The sequence below is a fragment of the Belonocnema kinseyi genome, chromosome 9, assembly GCF_010883055.1.
Source record: "Belonocnema kinseyi isolate 2016_QV_RU_SX_M_011 chromosome 9, B_treatae_v1, whole genome shotgun sequence".
In the NCBI taxonomy this organism is placed as follows: Eukaryota; Metazoa; Arthropoda; class Insecta; order Hymenoptera; family Cynipidae; genus Belonocnema; species Belonocnema kinseyi.
In genome coordinates, this window is record NC_046665.1 from 61,394,368 (window position 1) to 61,406,357 (window position 11,990).

Consider the following 11,990-nt stretch of genomic DNA (forward strand, 5'->3'; position numbering starts at 1 on the left):
GGAAGACCTAAAACTTTGAATTAAAAATATTTTATTGATGAATAATTAAAATTGTTATTTGAAAATAAAATTATCGGAATAAATGATATTATGTCAATTTCAATTCGTATTAAGACTTTTGAATTCAAACAGTTACAATCTGGAAATTCTCAAATTTTGAACGGATTTAAAATCGTTTTGTCAAATCAGTTATTGTTCAGTTTTTTATACTTTAGTTATTTACAAAACTTTTAAAATCAAACTTGGGACAATTTTTCTTCTGAAAATTCGTAAAATTCCCGGTCAAGAAATAAATTCACTGTCATTTCACAGTTTTTCGCGGTCTCAGAAAATTCCCGGTCATTTTCCGGTTTCCCGGTCCAGCAGCCACCTTGTATTAACACCTCGTCTCTTTGGTAGAAAAATAAACTATTTGGTTGAAAATTCGTTTTTTCCATGTGCTCAAAATTAATTTTTTTAACTCAAAATTGAACTATTCCACTTTTGGTTAAATAATGATCTTTTTTGGTTGAAAATCTGCATTTAAGCAAAAAATCAATATTCTGGGTAGAAAATTCATCATTTTGATTTGCACATTCAATTATACTTGGTTGACCCTTGAACCTACAATAATTTTATTGAAAAGAAATTATTCCCTATTATTTCCCTACGTTCGTGAAAAATCACCCTATTTTCCCAGTTTTGGGAGCACCTTGGAACTAGAGCAACTATAGTGAGAGCCAGAGAACTATTCTGTTGAAAATTGAACTGTCTTCTAAAAAAATTAATTTGTTGGTGTCAAAATTTAACTATTTGATTAAAAAATCAACTATTAGATTAAAAATGTGTCTTTTTTTTATTCAAAGTTTTACTGGTTGAAAATTCAATGGTTTAGCTGAAAATAAATGATTTTTTGTTTATTCACATTTTCTTTGGTAATTTTCTTAAATAATTTGTATCTTAATACAATAATTGTTGTATTTTTTTTGACAATTTCTACCTTTAATGCTGCAAATACTTACTCTAACGGTTTCCGAATATCCCACAAGCTGACCCCTTCCTTTGCATTAGCAGTGGCCAGTATTTTCGAGTCGATTGGACTGAACATAACGGAGTGAAAAGCGCTTTTGTATTGTGCCAAACATAAGGATTCTGTGGAGCCTCTGATGTCATATATAAGAACTCTGCCATCATCACAGGCACTTGCAAACACGAAATCGTTGTGTGGATGAATCGACAAACCGTAGACAGGTTTTTCGTGCAAAAAAAAATTTAAAGGGTCTCCTCTGCAAACAGGAATGGTTGGTCAATAAACAAGATTACCCCTAGTGACATAATAGCTTCGTTACCCAAGGGTACATAAATTCTGTGTCGTAACACTGAATCCAAATGGCTTCGATTGGAATTTACATTTTATTTTAAAGCTTCCAGCATAAAAATGTACAATGTACAAAAGTGTAACTTGAAAACAAATGGTTTTAGAAATCGCGAGCAATATCCTGCCTAAAACTAGTGCATTGGGACGTCCATGAAGTGTTCTGAATATGGAATCGATCGACTTAAATTTAGGTAATGCGCTCGAGAAAAATAGCTTTAAAAAAATAACTGCAGGGTTTTAAGTGTTTTTTAGTTTGCATTTTTTTACATATTTGAGAGTTATTTTATTTCTAATAAATAAAAAATTTTATTTACTAATTTAATAATTCTTTTTAAATTAAATTTATATTTATATTTTAATAATAATATTGAAATTTAAACTTTTAAATTTTTATTATTTTTAATTATATTTATTTTATAATAGAAACTTTAAATTTTATCCCTTAAAATTTAGAGGTCTTCTTAATTTTTGGCAGATTTTCGAATACCAGTTTTGATCAGATAATAGTGTTTTAATATACCCCTGTAATTATTAAGATTTCCTTATTGCGCGCATGAAAATAAAAAAAATGTTGCTACTTGAGGAAACACTACAAATTTGATCCAATTTTACTCGTTTTGATTCCCCTGATTTTTTGAAATTTTTGGTTCATTTTGATCCCAAGGAAGCCTTCAATGGCCAAAATTTTGTTTCTGATGGTTTCACGGGCGCAAAAAAAAAGTTAATTAAATAAGTATATTGAAACATAATTGTCTAGTGAAGAATAATATCCTTAAAACTGGGAACAAATTCAAAAGACTCAAAAATAAAAAATCTTTTAACTCTGCAGATAATAAATTTTGCAAACCTATTCAGAAAATTTAATGGGCGTCCCTAAGCACATTAACATTAATAATATAAACTATTTCGTTTTCGATTTAAAAAATATATATATTGAACGTTTTTTAATTTCAAATGTTCCAAATGAAACAATTTTACAATCGGTAAAATTGTAAAAAAAATCACAATGTTTCGAATGGAATGCAATGAAATTGAACTTGTATCATTTCGAAATAAAATAGTTTAAAATTAAATAACTTTAGATTAAAAGTTTTCGAAACTAAACATTTTCTTATAAAAGTTCTCAAAAATATAAATTTGCAGACTTAAAGTTTTTAAGATTGGACAACTTCATTAGAAAAGAGTCGAAATTGTATATTTTCTAATTTACAGTTTTCAGAATTAAAATTTCGAAAATACATCCAAAAAATTAAAAACTAAATATTTTCAAACTAGAATTTTGAGAATTAGATCATTTAAAACTCCAAATAATTAAAATTATATTAATTTTTATCGGATGCATTTAAAATTGAATAAATTAAAATGGAAACTTCTGGATTTAAATAATTAAAATTCAAGTGATTAAGATTTGACAATCTGAAATAGAAAAATAAACTCCTTGTTTCAAAGTCAACGTTACTGACATTTATTAAACCAATTTTTCTAAAATCAAAAACAAACTCACCGCTATTTTTACGATTCAAAATAGAATTTTTTTCAATTATAAACCTTTAAAATTTAATTCCTTTTTTGATTGGAAAATATTATAAATAAAAAATGTCTACTACCGCGCGTTGAAAATTAAACGGATACAAACTTCATTTAAAACTGAAAAAGCTTTTAGTCACCGAGAACTGTGACATTAAAACTTAAATCGTTTTTAAAATTTAAATCGTTTAAAAATAAAACATTTTTTTAACGATTTTAGATTATATTTTTTAAAATTTAAGCACATATTTCAAATTTAGTTAGAAGATTAAAACTTATGCAAGAAAAAAATTAAAAGTTTAGCGTTGAAAATGAAAATTTTGAACACTAAAATTGTAAACATTTCAAATGTTTAATTATTAACACTTCATTTTTAATTATTACTCAATTTCGCAATTTTGCAAACAAATATTTTCCAATTGTAAATGATTCCTTTTTTTCTAATCTTCAAACAAAAATCGAAAAATTTTAAGAAAATTGAAAATAGTTTAATAGTTTAGGATATTTTAGAATAAAAAATAATTTAATTTTCAAAGCATAGTTCAAAATTCTTCTTATTTTGAAGGATTGAATTTGAGAAATTATTATTTTAATTTTCCATTGTTTTGGAATTATTCTGGAGGCATTTAATTCAAAATTATTTCATTCAAAATCATTTTAACTAAAAATTGTGTAACTATCCAGTCTTTCAATTTATAATGTACGGTTTCGAAAAATTTGTTAAACCAGAAGATTGGGTGTAACAAAAAAATTGGTAAAACTGAACAACTAATAAAGTTAAAATCTAAAATTTAATAACTCAAAATTAACATTTTTAATATTTGAAATTGAAACTACCACATTGTAAAATCTGGAAATAGGAACCTCCAAAAATGAGGAAATTACAAATCAAATTTTTCGAACTTAAGCTTTAAGGCCAAAAAAAACCTCAGTATCAAGGTTTAAAAAATTAAACTGTTTTAGAATTACGCATTTAAAACTACAATTTTCAATTGAAATTATAGAAATTTTAAATATAATAAATATATTAAGAATAAGTATCACATTATGTAGTATAAACCGTCATTTTCACCTTTTAAAATTGATTTTTTTTTTTTGATTTTGTGAAACTTTCTAAATTAATGAATTTAAACTTAAAGCGTTGAAAATGAAACAATTCCAGAAGTTCTTAAAAAATATAAGCATTCTTAAATTACGATCTTAAAAGTTAATCGTTAAAAGTAATTAATTTTCAAGTTGTTCATTAGGGTGTCGACAAAAATGTGTTTTTGAATTTTGCAAACGTTACCCCCTAAATTTGTTCCTCTGGATGAAATAATAAAGTTTTCTTTCATTTTATAAAAATAGTTTGAAGGTTCTTTTAGGCCGTTTTAGGTCTAAACATTATTTTCTTAGTTTCCATTTTTCTTTTATAATAAAAATTTAAAGCTAAACAATTATTTCCCCTCTAGAAAGTGTTTGTTATTTATTGAGAAATAAGCTATAAATGTTATAAAAGGATAAAATATTGAACCCTATACAATATTTTCAATATTTCTAATGGAGAATTTTCTTTTTATATTATAGAAGAAACCCTGTGCATATTATTCCAGAAAAAAATGTTCAAGAGCCATTTCACACTAATATTTGCAGTGAAATAACAAATTTTCTTATTTTAAGACCAAAAATATTTTCAAATTTTTTTATAAGATGTAGGGCTTATTCCTCAAAAAATAAAAAATACTTTTTAATGGTGAAAGAGTTTTTTATCCTTAAATTTGCATTTAAAAAATTGAAGATAAGAAAATAGATTTTCAACCTAAAACGCTCTCTAGACAATTAAAAAATAAAAAATACATAAATTCGAAGATTATTATTTATTTCAAACGTTCGGAATCGTTTTTTTTTTAATGCTTCGTTATCTAAGAAACTAAAAGAGAAAAAAGACTATCTTACGTTTGAAGATTATGCACGATTACTTGATCGTCATTGCCTGCTGAAAATATTTTTGATTTGCTGTTATCGTAACCCAGGCAGAATATGTTACTAGAATGCTCAGCTCGCATTACGGTCGGTTTTCCGATTCCTTGAATCGCTTGTTCTACTCTCCATAATAAAACTCTTCTGTCATCTCCCCCTGAAAATGTGAATAAAAGGGTTTACAAAAAATCATGCGGTAGTATTAACTTTTCAAAAGAAAGTCATGTTTTATTTTAGGGGTTTTTGATTTTTCAATTTAGTTTAATATTCCATTAACCAATATTGCCATAAAAATAAAATATTCGGAAGTATGGAATGGTGTCAATGAGATCAATACATCTTTAGTCAAACCCCCAGGAGCCAAATATAACGAGGTACGACTCCACAAAAAGCTATATCAGAGGCAATATTTTGTTGGTGTATTCCGTTGGACCTACATTAATTCTGATAAAGCAGCCTATGGTGGAGTCGTTTAATAGGATATTGTTCTAAAATTTCTCATGACCTCAACTGTTATCTATACATACTTTAGTTTAGAAAACAATGACTCAGCACAAAGATAATCCATGTTTATCTTCATAAATTTGATTTAGTTTGTAATTTTTTATCTAAAAAGGCGAAAATTTCTATCAGAATACCATAATTTTAATTGAAAAATGAAAAGTATTTACTGCTGTTTCTCAAAGATCAATTATACATTAAATATTAATTTGGTAAATATCATATTTGATATAGAAACTCGATTTAGGCGATGAAAAAAAGCAAATATTTATTTCTGTAACTGATTGCAGAAATAGCCTTGGGAATTTTACTGATCTATTTATAAAATATGATATAGATTAAAACAGGGAATTTAATGCTAAACTAATTTAACATAATATGATGCATTTTTTATATCTATTTATAATTATTCATAAATTGGAACTGGGTCAGTTCTCATCCTTTCGGTGCGAAAATATTTCCGACATGTTCGATTTGTCAGAACAAATTGAATTACAATCAAATTGAAAAAAACAAAGTTTAAAAATGAATACCAAACTTTCAAAGTTTAAACATTTTTTTATTGAAGAAATTCATTTCGAAGCACTATTCTTTTTGTATAAATGTTTAAGTAGCTAAATTAAATGTAAAAATTAAATGTATAAATCTTATATTGATATTTAACGGCCAAATAAATTGTCTCGAACAGTTATTGATTTTTTTGTATGGTTGCTACTTGTCAAGGAATTCCAGAGTTAGGGAATATCAGGGGAAACCTGGCAGATTCAGGGAATTTTCGATAAAATGAAATTGAAGTTAATTTTATCATTTTGTTGAAAATTCAACAATTCTGTTAAAAAAGTAATACTTTTTGGTTGAAAATTCGTATTTTTTGTTTGTTAAAAATTCATCTATTTTGGTAGAAATTGCATTTTTTTTTGGTTGAGAATTCAACTATATTGACGAAAATTTATATTTTCTTTTTGTTGAATTCAACGGTTTTTAGTTTACAAAAAATTTTTTTTTTTTAATATCAACTATTACATTTTTCGCTGAGAATTAATTCTTTTTTTTTCTTGAGAATAAAACAACTTAATTGAAAGTGGTCCCACTTTATTAGAAATTAATTTTTTATTGGTTGATGATTTATCATTTTACTTGAAAGACCTTTTTTATATAAAACTATGAAATACTCATTCATGTATTTTGTTGAAAATTGATCTTTTCTGTACAAGATTAGTGTTTTAGTTGAAAATTCAACTCTTTGTTTATCTATTTTGCTGTTTTTTTGTTGAAAATTCATTTATTTTGTTGAAAATTTATTTATTTTGTTAAAAATTCATATTTTCGGCTTGAAAACTCAACTTTTTTTAAAGGAAGTCCGCCTTTATTGAAAATTCCTTTTTTTTGTGAAGATTCAACTAATTTGTTGAAAATTAATGTATCTTCTTAAAAATATGTCTTTTTTGGTAGAAAATTCGTCTTTTGTGTTAAAAATACAACTCTTTGGCTAAAAAATAATTTTTTGGTTGAGAATTCATCATATCAATTAATTTTTTTAACTAGAAATGTAATTGTTCAATTTTTGCTTCAAATTTTATATTTTTTAGTTGAAGATTAATTTATTTCGTTAAAAACTAGTATTTTTGGGATGAAAATTCAATTATTTTGCTATAAAGTTCATACTTTTGGGTGGAAAACTCAACGGTTTTGCAAGAAAATCGTCTTTTCGCTTTAAAAATTTTTGGTACTAAAAAATCTTTCTTGGCTGAAAATTCAATTTTTTTTTTTGAAATTATTTGTTTTATTGATTGAAACTTAGTATTTTTGTTTAAGTATTTTACTTTTTGGATTGAAAATTCAACATTTTGGATGGGATTATTTTTTTTTGTCTGAAAAATCTATTTATAGTTTGTTAAAACTCGACTATTTTGTTGAAAATTCCTTTTCTTTTGGTGAAGATTCAACTAATTTGTTGAAAATTCGTGTATTTTGTTAAAAATATGTCTTTTTTCGTCTTTTTTTAAAACTAAAAATGTAACTGTTCAATTTTTGCTTCAAATTTTATATTCTTAGTTGAAGATTCATTTATTTCGTTAAAAACTTGTATTTTTGGGTTGAAAATTCAATTATTTGGACATAAAAGTCATACTTTTGGGTTGAAAACTCAACGGTTTTGGTGCGATTTTTTTCTTACCAAAAAATTTTTCTTGACTGGAAATTCAATTACTTTTTGTAAATTATTCTTTTTGGTATGAAGCTTAGCCTGTTTCTTTAAGTATTTTACTTTTTGGTTTAAAAACTCAACATCTTGGATGGGATTTTTTCTTTTTTTTTTGTCTGAAAAATCTATTTTGGCTGAAAATCCCCCTTTTTGGTTTGAAAATTAGTCTATTTTATTTGAGGAATCAACTATTTTGCTGAAAATTTCTTTTTTTCTCTTGAATGAAAATGAATGGTTTTTACTGAAAATTTAATTCTTCCATTTTTTGTTCAAAACTCATGTATTTTACGTATATCATACGTAATTTTTGGATGGCCCCTTATAAAATTCTATGACCATTGTTACTAAAAGTGTTGAAAATAGATTTATAAACATTTTTTTGCATTAAAATTATTGATTTCCTAGGTACCTGGGTGCTAAGCTGTGTTTTATATGTAAAATAAAAATGTATGACAGGGAAAATGGAAAATTGGTCAGGGAAAAATCAGAGAATTTTGATTTTAGAGGAACCCTGTTGTCTTTCTTTGTGACAAAAAGTTTACTCAATCTCTTACGATTTTATGACAACTTCATATTTTATAAACCCTGAATTAAATAATAATGAAATAATAATTAAAAAATAATAGTAAGTAGGATAAACAGTTCTTAAAATACTTTTTTTGTCTCACACTGTTTTTGATTGAATAAAAATTGAAATTCCATGATAAAAAATGTAAATTTCGTTATTGATATTTGTATTATATATGTGTATGTTTATTTTTCGATGTTTTTTGAAAGCGCATAACCTGTACAGGTACAACATTCTCCCGGAAGTTTATTTTCTACATATACATCCAAATAATAGTCTATTATGACAGTTGTTAAATTATTTACTTTGTATTTAAATTTCTTTTCTTACCATTCATAAGTTACGTAAGTTAAAAAATGCCGTTAAAGTGTATTTTTTCGTTTCGTTCAGAAACTCACAGGGTTTTGTTCTCCATTTTATCAGAAATGATAAAAATTCCAAACAAAAATTCGATTTGGCTATTTTCATATTTCAAGGAAAACTCGTTTTTTTACAAATACATTTCTTATATAAGGATGATTTTGATCAAATATCAGAAGCTCTTAGTCGGAAAATAGTATTTAGAAAAAAAAACTATTAAATGTTATTTCCTCAATGGTTCAATTTTAAATGAACACCTGATGTTAGAAAAATATCTTTTATGCACAATAAAAAAAACACTAATGACACTATTAAACTGAGAATTTCACAATTTTTATTTTAAGATTAGAAAAGATGATTTATGAGATGATTGCATTCATCATTCTTTTAGTTGAAGTTGAAGAAAATATTCAAAAAGATTAAAAGAAACCAGACTCGATAACGGTTCGGACTCAGTTGAACGAAACTATTAATTCAATAATCGAACCGAGATCTGTCTTAAAATAAATATTGGCTAAGCAATGAAATAAAATGTACCTGAAACGAGGAGATCGCCCTGATTCGAAAACTCGATTGCATTGACGCACCCATAATGCGAGAGGAGATTTTTCCTGAAGAGATTCTCCGAATTTTCGAATCTCGCTTTGACAAGTCGTTCACGATGATCAATTTTGTCATCAATCTGTCGATTAAAGACATATGACATTGGATTTGAAGCCAAGGAATGGGCCATTTTTCCAAATTTCCAAAATCTCCAAAAACACTTCCACTTTAGTTCTTCACCTTTCCTCCCTTTCTTCCATGGATTAAGCTCACATTCAGAAAGCTCAGAATCGTACAAATACGCACTTAACTTGTCGAAGAGATCATTAATTTCAGAACTTTAAAAGTTCTTCTATTTTCGACAGTCTATGATCACTTTTTGGGACTGAAACAAGCCCAGGAAATGGTATATATCGAGGTGTAGTACTCACTACAAAAACACAAACTATAAGGGAATACACGAGTCACAACCTGCCTTTCTTCCAAATCAGCTGATTGGAGTACGTTTGTTCTCAATCACTTCACTACTCGTCGTTTTTGAATAAATCGGATTTTCCGCCAGTTTTTTGATAAATTTTGAACGATTACATGAGCCATTATTAACCGAGGAACTCACAAACACGTTTTTGTCACTCACGGACAGAGTTTTGTTTGTAAAATTGTTATATTTACGAGGAAAGACGGGCGCTCAAATTTCTAGGAAAGCGATATTTTGACACCGAAGATGGCAACTGGCGACGCGTCACGGTACACTAAAGTACTTTTTACTGGACCACCCGGTATATATGGCACGATTTTTAAATTGTTTTAATTTATTCTATTTTTTTAATTTTACTTCGCACTCTTTATTTTTTCATGTAAATTTTATTCTACACTTTTTTACATTTTTAAGACGCCTGATTATAAAATAATGTTAATTATTAAATTATTTGTTGTATTTGTTTATTTAATTATTATTTTATTTTTTTTATATAAAACCACGCATTCTGTGATAAATTCATCGCTAAAAGTCTCGTTATAATTAGAAAAAAATACCATTTTTTCTGTAAAATATCCCCAGCAATTGTTTTAATCGAAGGGGCAATCCCCCCCTGACGGACCATGCATACATTACTTAGTCTTTTGGAGGGGGGGGGGGTCATTTCTTACATAAGATATTTTCAATATTTATTGATTTATTCCTTTGGTTAAAAGTTTAAATTTGGATGAGAATTTGTTGTTTTTCTTTGTTTTTTAAATACAACTATTCCATTTTTTACAAAATGTATTGAAAGGACTGAAAAATCTCAATAAATAAGATTCCGGACACTAAAATTCCCGATCTGGAAAATTCTCCAATGATAAAATTTCCGAATAAAGAGAGGCCCCGGTCTCCCCTAAAATTCCCGACAGATAATTACAGACTTATAAAATATTTAAACTAGAAAATTTCAAATTTCAAACAATTAAAAATTCGTTTGTAAATTTAATTTATTGATTAAAAATACTATTATCCAATATCTTTGCAAAAAAAAAAATAATAATAATTTCAATGCTTAAAGTTTCAAAAATTATTGTTTGAATTTAAAATAACTATAATTGAAAAAAAATATCCAGAAATATATTTTTTCCAGTTATTCTTATTTTTAATTAAATTATTGTATTTTTGGTCAATGAATAACAATTATTTTAAAAAATGCAATTTTTTTAATTCGGTAATTTTCACTGGGAATTTTATTATTCAGAAATTTTCCAATTTGGTAATATTATAAGCTGTTCGAGAATTTTATTATTCGGAAATTTTATAATTGAGGAATTTTCCAATTGGGGAATTTTATTATTGGGAAACTTTATTAATTGGGAATTTTATAATTCGGGAATTTTCTAAATTAGGAATTACATTATTCGGGATTTTGCAGTAGTCCTTAATAACATTCCTGAATTGGAAAATTCCCAAATTGAAAAATTTCTGAATAACAAGATTCCCAAATAGTTAATAATGTTGGCAAATTAGACAATTTCCGAATAATAAAATTTTCGGCAGTTTATAATATTATCAAATTTGAAAATTCTTGAAAAATACAATTCCCGAATTTAAACTATAGTTTTATTTTTATTTGTAAAATTAATTAAATAATTACAATTAGCAAATTTTTTTAATGTTTATATTTGAGAATTTTATAAATCGAGAATTTTCTGGTTCGGATATGTTATAATTCAGCAATTTTCTGACGGGAAATTTTCCAATTCGGTAATATTATAAACTCTTCGAGAATTTTTTTATTCGGAAATTTTCCCATTCGGGAATTATATTATTCGGGAATTTTATAATTCGATAATTTAATTATTCGAATATTTTATTATTCAGATATTTAATTATTGGGAAATTTAACTATTTCATTTTTTGTGAGATATTGATATTTTTTAACTGAAAATTGAACTATTTTTCTTGAAAATTCTTTTCTTCTTTGCTAGAAAGTTAATCCTCTTGGTTCAAAATTTAACTATCGGATTAAAAAGATATGCTCCTTGTTAAAATTACAAATATGTAGCCAAAAGATAAACTGCTTTCTTAAAAATACATTTTTTACTTCAATATTAAAAAATGTAGCTTAAAATTCATTTATTTTGATAAACTTCCGAAAAGCAGATATGCCCGATTTCCTTCAAACTGCGTATACCTACGTATTATGACACGCTTATCATGAATATGGTAGTGAAAATTAGCGCAAATTTGATTTTCATGGTGAAATCATCCAAAAACTATAAAAATTATGGTTTTTTGAGCTTATTTCAGCTAATATGTAAAATTAAACAAATGTTTCAAATAAAAGTTGTAGCTCTGATCGAAATACACATTTTTTATTCCAAGCATTTTTTTATAGGAATGATTGTTTCTGGGAAACTCGGCAAAATGAAAGTGACAGAAGTCTATAACCCCATGAGGCGTTGGAAAAGGGGCAGGGCTGTGACCTTACATTATTTCCATGACC

The 11,990-nt window shown here is 26.3% G+C and overlaps 2 protein-coding genes across 3 annotated transcripts in view; one reads left to right on the top strand and one right to left on the bottom strand.

The window, feature by feature from the left end:
- LOC117180010 (DDB1- and CUL4-associated factor 5) overlaps positions 1-9,515 on the bottom strand; it is a 46,750-nt gene extending 37,235 nt beyond the window's left edge. Inside the window, exons 1-3 of one of the 2 annotated variants that reach the window (XM_033372285.1) lie at positions 9,013-9,515; positions 4,820-5,000; positions 1,002-1,265 (exon numbers count right to left, since the gene is read on the bottom strand). In XM_033372285.1, the coding sequence (XP_033228176.1) occupies positions 1,002-1,265; positions 4,820-5,000; positions 9,013-9,208 (641 nt within the window). In that variant the 5' untranslated portion in view covers positions 9,209-9,515. Of the gene's footprint in view, positions 1-1,001; positions 1,266-4,819; positions 5,001-8,445; positions 8,518-9,012 lie in introns of those variants that run through there. The other variant, XM_033372286.1, reaches the window with a different exon arrangement.
- Positions 9,516-9,631: 116 nt separating this feature from the next.
- Positions 9,632-11,990, top strand: part of LOC117180011 (cancer-related nucleoside-triphosphatase homolog) — an 8,891-nt gene continuing 6,532 nt past the window's right edge. The window contains exon 1 of the mRNA XM_033372287.1: positions 9,632-9,797. Coding sequence (XP_033228178.1) covers positions 9,743-9,797 — 55 coding nt within the window. The 5' untranslated portion in view covers positions 9,632-9,742. The remainder of the gene's footprint in view (positions 9,798-11,990) is intronic.